Genomic DNA, 14,931 nt, shown 5'->3' with positions numbered 1-14,931 from the left:
CCTATAAAGATTCCTCTTCTCCCCACCCCACCCCCACCCCAAGACTAAATTACTTTCCCAGATCTTTGCAATGCAAATACAGCTATAAAACTAGTCACATGTCTGAGCTAATCAATCATGTCTTGAACCCTCCCGTTTACAAGATTCAATGAATGAAAGTCAAAGTGCTTGGCTCTGTGGGGGAGCAAAACACTGATGAAAGGAAAAGAGGTCCTTTCCTGTGGAAGAAGGCAAACCCATGGCCCAGTTTCTTTCTTTATGCCATTGGGTTCCCTGATGGATATGCAACATGAAAATTCCTTTCACAATATAGTCAGTTCTAAAGGGACTATTCACATTCTTTGGTTAAGAGAGGATCATTTAAGGTAAATATGTTTGAAATAAGCAGGTCCCCTATTAGGGTTATGGAATTTTTTTATATCAAAATCTTTATTGTAATGGGATTTCTTGTCTCAATCTGATTTGAGATGTCATATTAATATCAATAGCAATAATAATATTTATGTCTTATTTATCTCTAGTTATCACTATCTCATTTCTTATTGTGATTATTAGGCTGGGGGTATAATGACTTCTCTTTTTTCCCCAACCCACTCTTCAAGACCTACCTCAAATGGCATCTTCCTTGATTTGTGTTCCTACCCATGCCTCTTTAGAAATGGTCCCTTCCTCTTGTGGGTTGCATCTTTCTTGGACATTTTTTGGTAGAAGAGTTTCTTTTATACTTGATTTCTCTCTCCTACTGGACTGTAAATTCCTAGAGAACTTAGAGAATAGGGACCATGTCTTGCTCATTTTTGTATCACCAATGGTGTCTTGAATATGATAAGAACTTAGTAAATAATTGCTAAAATTGCATTGAACTTCCCTTTGAAAAGTTCTTAGTGTCACAGAGTTGGAGTTAAAAGGGACCTTTGAGATCATCTAAGCCAACCACCTAATTTTACAGGTTAGGAAACACATCTAAAGAGTTTAAATGACTTGCCCATAGTCACTCAATCAGGGAATGACAGTGATAGAATTGGAACTCAGTTCTCTCACTTCCAAATCCAGTAAGCCTTCCACTAAATCATACTGCCTCTTTTCAGAGACAGTGAAAGGCATGTGAATTTGCAAAATGGTATAAAAGGGCGATGGAGTGTTAGTACAAGCTTTAGAAATCAGAAGACTTGGCTCTGCATCCTAGTTCTGACAGTTCATAGCTATGGTGTCTGGCACATAGTAAGTGTTACATAAACATTAGTTATTATGCTATTGTTATTGTTAGATGTAGTGAATCTCAGTTTCTTATCTGTAAATAGATACAATAATATTTGTGCTATTTATATAAAAAGGTCATTTGAAAGAATATAAACACTGAGATTACCAAGATAGCGAATCTATAACAGGCTTGTTGGAAGTCACTTTGGAAAGAATCCTAGACCAAAGAGTGGGTCAAATCCCAACTTAGCCACTTACTACTTGTATTAACTTGGGGAAGTCCATCATGTGCCATCAGTCTCATCTCTGAAATGAGAAGAATGGAGGAGATTTTTTTTTCTAATTTTAAAGCATGATCAATTATCATCATTGCTTGGATTATCATCCAACACATAAAGGTGCACTCACAATTCATACCTGAATACACAGTCAAGAGAATTCCCATCCTTTTTTGATGGATCTCTGTTCTGGGCCAATGCAGCAATGGTGAAAGTGCAGCAATGACAGGCCAAGCTCAGGGAACAACTGGTCAGTCAACTTGCCTAGTATAAAGATTACACATAAGGGAAGGACAGATGAGTCTGAAAGGATAATCAGACCGTGTTTCTATTTGTCTCTATCAGAGGATAGTGAACGGTTGTACATAGGCATGGGGCAAAAAGGTGGAACAAATTCAACAGCTTGTCATCTATGTTTGAGGAATTGTGCTGATTCTCGGAGCACAACAAAGAACTCTCACCTGGTTCCTTCTCCCTTTCCTATTGCAGAGCCAACCATCTCCATAACAACAATAATAGTCAAATAACAGAAAATCTTGTAGCATTTACAAAGAAGCCCTAGTCATTACTTGTGCTTTAATTATGTATTGGTCTATTTACTTTTGAACCTGCTACTTTCAGGTGGCCCTAGGAGTGGGGAGAGGCTGGTACATGCTTCAATTATTGGCAACAGGTGGGGTCTTTATGTCCTCACAATTCAAGTCGCCCTGCCTTATTAGTGTGGCAATTGAGCCTGTGGGAGGGAACTGCTCCCTCTACAGTGATTGATGACTCAACTGTAGTAGGAAGGCATTAGATCTAGGCAGGGTGGGAAGTGAGAGAAAAATTTTGAAATCCCAACAAATAATCAGTGGGGTTAGATTTTAGCTAGAACTGAATTCTCTGATTTATCTGTCATCTGGTGATTTTATCTATCCATCTATGGCAAAGGAGAATAATTGGTTGTTTCTGGCAAAATGAGAAACTGCCAAAATACAAATGGGATGAAACAATAATAATAACCTGATATATGAATATGGGTGAAATAATTCAGAAGACTATGGTACATTTATATGCATAGAACATGAACTTTATCTTAGTTTTTGCACATATTTAAATATGCACTGTAGTGGGACAGCAAGGTGGGCAAGATAGAGTGCCAGGGCTAGAGCTAAAAAGACTCATTTTCTTGGGTTCAAATATCACCTCAGACACTTACTAGCTATGTGACTGTGGACAAGTCACTTAACCCTGTTTACTTCAGTTTCCTCATCTATTAAAACAAGCTAGAGAAGTAAATGGCAGACTACTCCATTATCTTTGCCAAGAAAATTCCAAAAGGGGTCACAAAGAATAGGACACAATTGAAAATGACTGAACAATGACAACCCTATGAACAGAGAGGTCTGCTGAATGAAAGTAATCATAATTAATAGTAATTCATTTTTATAGGATTTTAAAGTTAAAAAAAAAAAAACATTCTCACATCTTACAGGAACCAAGCCTCAACCTAGTATCATATAATATATTTCTTAAAGACTTGGGCAAAACATAGGGTATATTTTGATCAAATTTGTAATGGCTCTTAGATGGATAAGATGGCTAACAGAGAAAAATAAGAATGTGAGTCAAAATAAACTTGCTTAATCAAAGATGTGTCCAGTCAAAAATAGGATTAAATTTAATAAGTGAACAGCAACACCATTTACCAATACAAGTTAGACAGTATACCCCATATTATTAAAAAAAAAAATCAACCATGAGTGATGATATGATTTTTGTCATTTCTAACCATTCCTTTTCATGTACTCCAACTCCAAGCCCTGTGTTTATTTCACCACCACCACCACCATCACCACAGTGAAAATTCAAGAAGTTCTACAATGAAGTAAACTACAAAATTTGGGAATATATATCAGGATTCATGTATTATTGCCCAAGATGGGTCCAAATATTATTAATGAATCAACATTTATTAAGAGCTTACTATATCCTAGGCACTATGCTAAATATAATTCTCAAGTGGTTGTACCTCTTGACACCTATCTACTGGTTATCTTCTTTTTGCTTTTAGCCCATTTATTCTCATATTTTTGTGTGTTGTGGGGGAAAAAAGCTGTCCTGGTTTTTTTAAAATCAGTTTTTCCCCTAGTTTAAGCCTACTACCCCAAACTCAGAACAGAGACAGCCTCTTCTTATTTATTAGTAATTAAAAACAGTCAAGCAAAACCAATTGATGCAGGAGGCATATCTGATGATGTATGAAACATTCTGCACCTAGTCTCCTACCTCTCCAAGGAAAAAAGGAAGATTAATTTCCTCATAGGATCATTGATTTGGAGCTGAAAGGCTCCTTAGAAACCATTAAGTACAACCCCTTTATTTTACAGATGAGGAAACTAGGGCATAGAGACATAAGTGACTTTCTGAGGATCATGTAGCATTTGAACCAGGATCTTCCTTAATTCAAATACAGTGACCTGTTTTTTTATACTCCATTACCTCAATGTGCCTCATTTCTCCTTCTGGACCAAGATGGATGACTACAATTACATAGATATAGTTTCATTTTAATGTTCACTTCAATAATGTTTATCTTGCATATTGTTTATCTTGTATATTGTTTTACTGCTCCTGTCACTTTGTTTTATATCATATTTCTTCTCATATTTCTCTAAATTCTTTGAATGCATCCTAATATTTTATGCAGAATAATTGTTTCAGTCATTTCCAAATCAATGGGTACTCATTTGATTTCCAATTGTTTTGCTTCTGTGACATATAAAAAAGTTTGAGGGAAATAGTTTCTATGTGTTTAATAATTTTATTTATTTATGTTTTTATATATATATATACATATATATATATATATATATAATTTATAGATAACAGATAATTAACAAAATAGTCATTTGGCTTTCTCTCATAACCAAAGATGAATCATGGAGGCCAATCAATACTTATATATCCTTGGATGAGTGGGTATTCCTAACAGGTAGAAATAAAATCTGATTAGTTAACAATTAGTGAGAGAATGAATATTATAATTAGAGGTGGGCCTATTCTAATGAAAGACTGGCTAAGTGACTTCGATCATGTCACTCATGGGCAAAGACCTATAGCGAATCAGACCACTTCTACTTGGGAAATTTATACAAAAGGATCTCCCATGTAGTCAGTGAAAAATGAATGTTGATGTGATATGAATTCCATTATATAAGATGATCTAAATGGGGTAAATTTTTGGACTTTAAATGAACAAACAAAAAGGAAAAAAAAAAACATGGATTCCCTTCCACCCAATATTAGTTGGTTATTAATATAAGGGGAAACATCATTTTTCTCACTAACACAAAAAAGTATTTCTATAAATACATGGAGTTTTTTTTTCTGTGTATAATAAACCTCCTTGGAGTATATGCTCAGCAATCTCTGGGTCAGAATGTCTGAACAGTTTAAATAACAGTTTTTCCCACAGAATTACAAATTATTTTGTGGAAAGCTGGGACCAATTTGCAGCTCCACCCATGGTCCACTAGCACACTAATATCCTCCAACCATTCCAAACTGGACTATTTTCATCTCTGGATATTTTTTGAGTAGGAGGCGCATATCTCAGAGTTGTTTTAATTTGTCCTCATCTTTCTATTTCCTTCAGTTGGCAGCCCAGGTCCTGGAACACAAAGATATAGGCTTTGCCATGGTGGACTCCAAGAAAGAAGCCAAGCTTGCCAAAAAGCTAGGTAAGTGTGATTTTCAGAAGACACAGAAGGGACAGACAAGTCACTGAACATTTGCAATTTTTTTTCCATATGATAATCTGACCACTTATAACAAAATATATCAAAATATAATTTTGGTACTCTTTTTTACAAAAGGGGGAAAAGTCAGTCATGGATGTTAATATGGCTTTTGTCATAATCATGAATATAATCACAAATTATGTAAAACTCCACGTTATAGAAAGAAAAAGTCTGATTAACTTTAGGCATAACATAGCCATAAACTATAAGCATAAACAATAATAGCATTTGAGAGTTTAACTCATTTAATAATAGCTAACATTTATATACAACTTTATTGTTTTCAATTTTGCCTATACTATCACATTTGATCCTTACAACAATCTTAGGAAGCATCATTGCAAGTATTAATATCTTCATTTTACAGGTAAGGAAATTGAAATTAAGAAATATGGTTAATCAATATAAAGTATCAGAGGTAAGGTTCAAACCTAGGATTTCCTGTTTCCAAATCCAGAGAGATATATGTTCTCCTACCTCAATGCCTACAATGTCATTTTTCAGCTATATACAGACTTCTGACATCCCAGATGGATTCAGGAGTGTGCTAGTAAATATGTAACAACCAGCTTTCCAAAAATAAATAACATGTGTGATTAACTTTTAAGTTCAATTATCATTATTCATTTTCTTCCTTATTTTCTTATGTTTAGACAATCAGCAAAACAATAAATCAATCTTGGACTTGTAGCAGTTACCTATTTTTAAAGTATAAATACATTGAAAATTGAAAAATTGGTTCTTATGAATCAATTACAACTTGTACAAGCTGACTTCTGCATACCCCTGGAAAGTTCCCATAAAACAAACACTCCTCCTTGCTTGGTAACAGCAAAGGTCTGAGTATATGGAGAAATATATACTGAAATATGAACTCTTTTTTGGGTGTTCCCCAGGACAGACTGCAAAATCAGCTTTCAAATCCATCTTATGTTCTTCTTGGCCTCTTGGCTAGATCTTTCAAGGAAGGGTAGGATTAGGGCCTCTTCTAAAGATGGCATTGTGAAGTTATTGGATTTTCAGCCTAAGCTATCACAGTTGTGTACTGTCATTAGCATGGAGAGTGTTTGCTTAGGTCAGAATTGGTTAAGTTCCCAGAGTAGCGGTTTTGACACTTCTTATCCCCATATCAATATAACATGCTGATGTGTAAATATGCTTGATGATTTTTACTCCTAAAAAGTATGAGGGAGGAGCAGCTAGGTAGCACTGTGGATAGAACAGCCCTGAAGGCAGAAGGACCTGAGTTCAAATGTGGTCTCAGACATTTTACACTTCCCAGCTGTGTGACTCTGGACAAGTCACCTAACCCCAAATGCCTTAACAAATAAATATATATACATATATGAAGAGGTACATTTTACACTCAGGCAACTTCCTCCTCTCTCCTTACTCCCCTTTCTCCTCTTATCATACAGGGATCCTTGAATATTAGTACCTTTACCCTTAAGTTCATCAAGTCCAATTCCCTCTTTTCACAGAAAAGGAAACTCAGAGAGGGATTAAATGACTTACCCAGAGTCAAACACCAATAAAGTATCTGAGGCAGAATTGAATTCAGGCCTTCCTATCTTCACATCTACCACCACTAGTTCAGCCCTCTTAATTAACAAATGGGGAAACGAAGGGCCAAGATGTGGAAAGGATTTTTCTAAGATCAAACAATAAGTGACAGAACTGAGACATGAGCCCAGAATCTTCATGCTCCAAACTCTACAATATTTTGTTTTGCTTTTCCACTATAACACACACACACACACACACACACACACACACACACACACACACAGGTACTGACTGTCCAGTCAGCTTTCTGCTTGACCAGTGAAGGAGAGCAATTTTAGGAAGGGATTGATTATAAAACAGGACCATTGCAGAAAGGTTAATTAGATTTGGAAGGTGTAAATATAGAAAAAGTTTTATGGATGTTCTTCATTCCAATGATAACAAATAGCTGTGTTCTATTTTTCATGGAGGTTGTAGCTAGAGACCAAAAAAAGGATGATTTTGTAGCAGGATGTATTTAGGCTAGACATCCAGAAGAACTTAAAATTAGAGACACAAATAAATCATGAAGACAGACAGTGTCATCTTCTTCCCTAGATACCATTTATGGCAGGCACCCAACTAAATGGGGATTCATAAATGCAGTCTTTCCCAAGGGTAAAAGAACAAATTAGGTTAACATACAAATGACCATCTGTCCCTTTTCCCTGGAGCCTAAAATCATTCTAATAAAGCCTGCCTTCTTTCCCCACAGGGAGTCTTAATCTCACCCTATTTTATTTTCTCTTCCTTTTTCATAAAGATTTATCATTGTAGAAGGATCTCAGGTACTTTTGCTCAGATACCAGAGGGCAGAGTACAATGGAGGAATTAGTGACATTATGTGTTTAAAGTGGACAGGGCTGAGGGTAGTACCTTTCAGAACTGTTGTGAGAGAAGTAAACACTTCAAATCTTGTAAAATTCTGAGCTCGAAATCATCAGCATTTTTATACATCACTAACAAAATCCAACAGCAAGAGAAATTCCATTTAAAATAACTGTTGATAGTATAAAATATTTGGGAATCTTATCTGCCAAGGGAAAGTCAGGAGCTATATAAGCAAAACTACAAAATACTTTCCACACAAATAAAGTCAGATTTAAACAATTGGAAAAATATTAAGTGTTCTTGGATAAGCCGAGTGAATATAGTAAAGATGACAATACTACTTAAACTGATCTATTTATTTAGTGCTATACCAAACTCCCAAGAAACTATTTTACTGACCTGAAAAAAATAGCAACAAAATTCATCTGGAAGAACAAAATATCAAGAATTTCAAGGGAATTAATGAAAATAAAAGCAAATGAAGGTGATCTAGCTGCACCAGATCTAAAGCTATATTATAAAGCAGTGGTCATCAACACCATTTGGTACTGGCTAAGAGACAGAGTAGTTGATAGTGGAATAAGTCACTGGACAAAATAGTCAATAATTATAGTTTGACAAACGCAAAGTCCCAGTTTTTGCGATAAGAATTCACTATTTGACAAAAACTGCTGGGAAAATTGGAAGCTAGTGTGGCAGAAACTAGGGATTGACCCACACTTAACACCATATACCAAGACAAGGTCGAAATGGGTTCATGATCTAGACATAAAAAATGATATTATAAACAAATTAGAAGTACATAGGATAGTTTACTTCTCAGACCTGTGGAGAAGGAAGAAATTTGTGACCAAAGAACTAGAGATCATTATTGATCACAAAATAGAAAATTTTGATTATATTAAGTTAAAATGTTTTTGTACAAACAAAACTAATGTAGACAAGATTAGAAAGGAAGCAATAAACTGGGAAAATATTTTTACATTCAAAGGTTCTGATAAAAGCCTCCTTTCTAAAATATATAGAGAATTAGCTCAATATATCATATGGAGTATGTATCTAAAACATATGCATACACATGTATGTATATATATACACACATAGATCCAAATATATATATGCATGTATATGTATTTATGCATGTAATTCTATGTATTTAGTGATCTGGTAAATATTTGACAATCAACTATGAAAAAAAGTACAAGCAGTACTTTTAAGTTTAGTTTGCTTTATTAAAATTTTCTCCAGCACTTTGTTGTGGACAATTGGCAAAACAACAAATCAAGCATTTGTCAGTTTCTGAAGTTTAAAGACTCCCACTGAACATTGAACAATTGGTCCTTATAACTCTGAATATACAAATAGATATATAAGATGATCTTGGAGATGTCAGAGGAGACATTAGCATCTGAGGCATCAGAAAAGGCTTTGTGTAGAAGATGGCATATGAGCTTAGTCTTAAAAGAAGGAGGGATTCTGAGAGATGGAGGAGAGGGGGGAAGACATCAGCACAAAGGCTCATAGGTGTGGCTGAGGGCATCTAGTACTCCAAACAACAAGGACCTCAGAAATGATCCAGTCCAAATCTTTCATGTTCACAAAAGGACAGTTAGATGCCTTCCTCAGGGTCATATAGATAACAAGTGGAAAAATAAGTTCTGAGCCCAGATGTTCTAAGATCAGATCCAATGAGCATTCCATGGCATCTCGACTCTGCCATGCTGCAGGCTGTCTTGTTCCTTGTACTGGGACATAGGAAACAAAGCCATAATGAATAATGAGCTACAGAAGAAAATAGTTAACCACTCCATTTTTTATTTTTTTTTTTTTGCTGAGAAAACCCCAAATAGAGTCACAAAGAGTTGAACGGAACTGAACAATAGCAGCAACAGTGCTTGTTTATCATCATGATTATATTATGAGGTTCTGCACTGGATAGAACACTGAACTATAAAGCTATGAGTTCAGATTCTGGCCTCAGATACTTCTAAGCTTCACCTTTAAATTACTTAACCTTCACTTATCTCGAATTCTTCATCTATAAAATAAGGAGAATAATCATACCTACCTTCCAGGGTTGTTATGAAAATTAAGTGAAATAATATCTGTAAAGCATTTAGTGCCTAACATTTATTATTATAATTTATTTTTATTGGTTTTTTTTAAATTTTTTAAATTTTATTATTATTATTATTAAATGCCTAGGCATTGAATAGTTTGTTTCCTTTCTTCCATTATATTACATGATTATTATTTTATTATTGGCTACTATTAATAACTTACATTTATATAATGCTTTAAGGTTTTGTAAAGAACTTTATATATTTTAATAATGAATAGAATCTAAGGAGACGAGAATATGTACAGTTAAAGACAGTGATAACTTGGCTCTCCTAGATAATAGGCAGTTTGCCACTAAGCATCTATTTAGTACTTCTGTGTACAGAATAATATAGTAGGTGCAATAGGCAATAAGTAAAAGATAAGTTTACAAAGTCATGTGCTTTCTGAATTACGAGGGAGCCTGAAATAGAAAGTTACTTAGAGACAGTAATATTATACTAATATATAGAATACTTGATGATTTGCAGATGAGAATATGTACAGAGTTAGTGATGACTTCAGCTATATGGCTCTCCTAGGCAATATACAGTCTCACTAAGCATCTATTTAGTACTTTCTGTGTACAGAATAATATAGAAGATCAATAAATAGAAGATAATTTATAAAGTCATGGACTTTGTGAATTAGGAGGGAGCTCTAAGACAGAGTTTACTTAGAGACAGTAACAGCTAATATTCATAGAACACATTAAGATTTATGGAGTATCATCTCATTTTATCATCCCAACTATAGTTCTTCCAATTATAATCCCTATTGTATTGTCTCCACCCAAGTAAGCTTCTTGTAGATAGCAGCTCTCTCTCTCTCTCTCTCTCTCTCTCTCTCTCTCTCTCTCTGTCTCTGTCTCTCTCTCTGTCTCTCTGTCTCTCTCTCTCTTTCTCTCTCTCTCTCTCTGTCTCTCTCTGTCTCTCTCTCTCTCTGTCTCTCTGTCTCTCTGTCTCTCTGTCTCTCTGTCTCTCTGTCTCTCTCTCTCTCTCTCTCTCTCTCTCTCTGTCTCTCTCTCTCTCTCTCTCTCTGTCTCTCTCTGTCTGTCTCTCTCTGTCTCTGTCTGTGTGTGTGTGTGTGTATTCCAAGTATTTAGCACAGTACTTAGCACATAGTAGGTTCTTAAATATTTGTTGACTACTTGACGATAAGGAAACTAAGCTTTGGGGAGGTTGAACAACAGTTAACAAGTATCAAAGGCAGGATTTGCTCCCAGATCTATCTAATTTCTGATTCCAAATGTAACCCTGTTTCCCTGATGCTACAATGTCTCTAGCATTACTAGATCATTTTTATAAATGATGAAAGGAGGCCCCCCAAAAAGTGAAAGGGTTTGCCCAAAGCTCTTTCCACTGTACTTAGTGGCAGATCTGGGACTCAAAGTCATTTTCTTCTCCAGTTCATTTGACAGATGAGGAAATTGAAGCAAATAGGGTTAAGTGATTTGCCCAGAGTCACAACCAGTGAGTAGCTGAGGTTAAATTTGAATTTAGGAAGGTGAGTGGAAAACCAGGCACTCTATGCACTATGATACCACCCACCTGGCCCAGAGGCAGGGGGACCTGAGTTCAAATGTGATCTCCAACACTTTCTAGCTCTGTTAATATTAAGCAAATCTCTGCATCAATTTCCCCACATATAGAACATGGATAATAATAGCATTTACCTCCCAGGGCTATTGTGAGGATCAAATGAGATAATAATTGTAAAGAACTTGACAAATCTTCAAGCACTATATCAAGACTATTTTTATTGTCATTATTTGAGCATGCAAGACATAAAGTATAGCAAAGGCAATTAGTAATAATAACAATAGCAATAACAATGATATTTAACATTTACAAAGCACATACACATAAACATATGTATGTGTGTGCATAAAACCTGATTTCATTTGATTTGATCCTATAGTCTAAACAATAAACAGAATGAATGGTAGAGAACAGAGTAACATTAGTTTGAGAAAGCTTCATGAAGGAAATGAGTCTGTAGTTAAGTCCAGAAAGAACTGATATAAAAGGATTTTCCCTGTGAGGATTATCTTTTTTTTCATTGTCTCTTTATTTATTCCAGGTTTTGATGAAGAAGGGAGCCTGTATATCCTTAAGGGTGACCGCACTATTGAGTTTGATGGAGAACTGGCTGCTGATGTTTTGGTGGAATTCCTTTTAGATGTAAGCATGGATTCACATTAGCTTTGGATGGAACTATTTTGTCCAGAAAATAGCCAGGGGCAAAACTTTCAAAAAATTGAAAATTTGCTAACTGATAAACTGTGAGCAATATTTACGATGTTTATGTTGGCTTAAGTTTCTTCATCTGTAAAATGAATTGGAGAAGGAAATGGCAGACCCTTCCAGTATCTTTGCCAAGAAAACTCCAAATGGTGTCGTAAAAAGTTGAACATGACTGAACATAAGCAAAAATATTTATGGTTTTTTTTGGGACTTTCTCCTGTGTTAGAGAATCTTATTCCTCCTGGGAAGCCCATATCTCAGTTTTATTACATGTGGAAGTTTTTCTATCTGTGTTTGCCTATCTGTTATGATTTTTAAAACTTATTTCTATATCCACTTATCCACTGTCAATTGATTACTTCCCATTGATAATTCATTGGTTTAGTTATTGCATTCTTCTGATGTTGGCAAGAAGATTGCAAAGATGGAACACAGTAAAAATAGGAAGATATTTAATTTATAGGAGGAGAAATTAGAGGGTAACAAGCTGGGAGCTTTTGCTACTCTTAATGCAGAAAAAAAGAGTATCTTCCAAGGTAAGATGTTCTAGATTGGGCTGAGAGTTGGGTTCTAGGACTGGTTTGTGGCCAACTAAGCTTTAGAATCACAGGTATCCTTCTATACTTCCCATGTCCTTATCAGTAAAATGAAGGAGCTAGGCTAGATTCTACTCCTGATGTACTATGATCCTATAATTCCAAATGGGGGCAGAATCACCCCCTACTTATATATACATTCATTCCCACACTAATTTTTACCCATGAAATTACACATATGCCCAATAACTGATCCAGAGAAATATGCCTATGCATATAATATAAAGTCATGTCTTATATTGTGTGTGTTATGTATATACTCAGATATACACATATATTATACTCATATATGCACAACATAGCACAATTTATCTGCATACTGACAAGTAATATTAATAACATATTTGTACATTACATTAAGATTCACAAAGCACTTTTCTCATAACCACCCTGTGAGGTAAGTAGTATATTATTATCCCCAAATTACAAGTGAAAGAACTAAGGTTCAAAGAAGCTCAGTATTTTATTTAGACATAAACCTAGTGCTTCAATTACAAATCTTGCATGTTCTATTGTATTATGTTGCTTCTCTGTACAACAAATTAACAGATAAAACACTTCAGATTCACAAAGATATGATCATGCTCATGGTTGAATACTTCTCTGGAAGGTGGTCAATTCCTTGGTTGTTTTCCCTACTTACAGAGCCCAGTGCTAGCTACAATGATACACAAGCAGACACTTCCCATTTGTATAATACAAATGCTCATAGCATTTCTGTACAGTAACACTCCATTTATTCCATACTCTGAACCCCAAGAGACTTCCAGAAGGCTTAGGACTTCTCTGAGATGGTATAGGACTACCTTTCAAAGTAGATCTAGACAATGACCACTGCTTATTCAATCTTTTTCTTATTAAAAAAATACAATACTATATAGTATTTGATAATTAGCCTACCCCAACTCTACCCCAATCAATTCACATAACTAAACAAATGTTTGATTGTCCCCTGGAAAAGTAATAGTTGAACTAGTATTATAAATTGGAGTTGGAAGAAATCTCAGAGACCATCTAATCCACCTGCAAACCTCTCATTTTAGGGATAAGGAATCAATGTCAAGGAAGGTTATGTTGCCCAAGGTCATACAGATAATATGTCTGACCTGGTATTCAAATCTAAATTTTCTAACTTCAAATCTGGCTCTCTTGCCTCTGCACTGAACTGTATACCCTACAATAATATATTTGTTGTTGCAGCTAATTGAAGATCCAGTGGAAATCATCAACAGCAAACTGGAAGTCCAAGCCTTCGAGCGCATTGATGACTACATCAAACTCATTGGCTTTTTCAAGAGCGAAGACTCAGAACGTAAGTCATCTACAGACTTCAGCCAATGAGCCTAAGAAAGTGACTTTTCCCACTGGGGACAAGGAAAGAAAAACATGAGAGACCTCTTCAATCATGCACACTGATATATATATTCACCTGACATGTAGGAAAGAGGGCAATGAGTTGAGGCAGTACTTGGGAAAAGACAAGCATTGTACTCTTAGGGACATCTTCATTTTTCTATAGATCCCATCATTGTAGATCTTCCCTCTAAATAATATAGGTAGCCATCTATCCAGGCCTTCTCATTTATAGTGCTAGATATTTTACTATATAGGTGATATATTACAAAAGTAATAGTACTAAATATAATACTAGGGATAGTATAATATATAAAAAGATTAGAAAGGTAGGGGGCAAGAAGGTCTAGATTATAAGGGATTTTGAATGCCAAACAGAAAATCTATTGCAAAAGAGGGAATTTGAGCTGTTCCTTGAATCAGGAAGCCTGAGAAGCTAGAAGGCAGTGGTAAAGAGAGAGCACTTCAGGAGAGGGGAAACACCAAGTAGGACAATGGAGTATCATACAGAAGGAAGAGCAAGAAGACCATTGCTGTTCTGCTGAAAACTGTGGAAAGAGGCATAAATTGTGAGAAGTCTGGAAGAATAAAAAAGGATTAGGTTGTGAAAGATGTCAAAGAGAGGATTTTATATTTGATCCTGGAGGCAATAGGGAGCCATTGGAGTTTATTGAGTGGTTTATAAAATGGTCACGGTTCTTTGGTAACAAATTAGAGGATGGACTATGTCATTAACAAAATACTAAAGGACTCTTTAAGCTGAGGGCAAGAATTTGAGAGGTATAGACTAGAAAATTGCCCATCATTCTGTCAGCTTTTATAGCATCCTTAATCTTAGTCCTTTTGCATTTACAACTAAGAAATAAAGGAAATGAGGAAAAAACATTAAAGAAGATATTTACTTTGAGAACACTAATGTTTTCATACTTTTCTTTGAAATTAAGGAAATGGTGGGAAAGTGAAGAAATTTTAAAGTCATTTTTTCTTAGTCCTGTTCAAT

The 14,931-nt window shown here is 35.3% G+C and overlaps 1 protein-coding gene across 1 annotated transcript in view; it reads left to right on the top strand.

Moving 5' to 3' along the window:
• The window catches only part of CASQ2 (calsequestrin 2), a 101,403-nt gene that overhangs the window by 33,380 nt on the left and 53,092 nt on the right, over nucleotides 1–14,931 (top strand). The window contains exons 2-4 of the mRNA XM_074263160.1: nucleotides 5,116–5,200; nucleotides 11,819–11,919; nucleotides 13,779–13,890. Of these exons, the coding sequence (XP_074119261.1) occupies nucleotides 5,116–5,200; nucleotides 11,819–11,919; nucleotides 13,779–13,890 (298 nt within the window). The remainder of the gene's footprint in view (nucleotides 1–5,115; nucleotides 5,201–11,818; nucleotides 11,920–13,778; nucleotides 13,891–14,931) is intronic.

Source organism: Sminthopsis crassicaudata, chromosome 4 (genome assembly GCF_048593235.1).
Source record: "Sminthopsis crassicaudata isolate SCR6 chromosome 4, ASM4859323v1, whole genome shotgun sequence".
In the NCBI taxonomy this organism is placed as follows: domain Eukaryota; kingdom Metazoa; phylum Chordata; class Mammalia; order Dasyuromorphia; family Dasyuridae; genus Sminthopsis; species Sminthopsis crassicaudata.
This window is presented reverse-complemented; position numbering and strand designations above follow the sequence as displayed.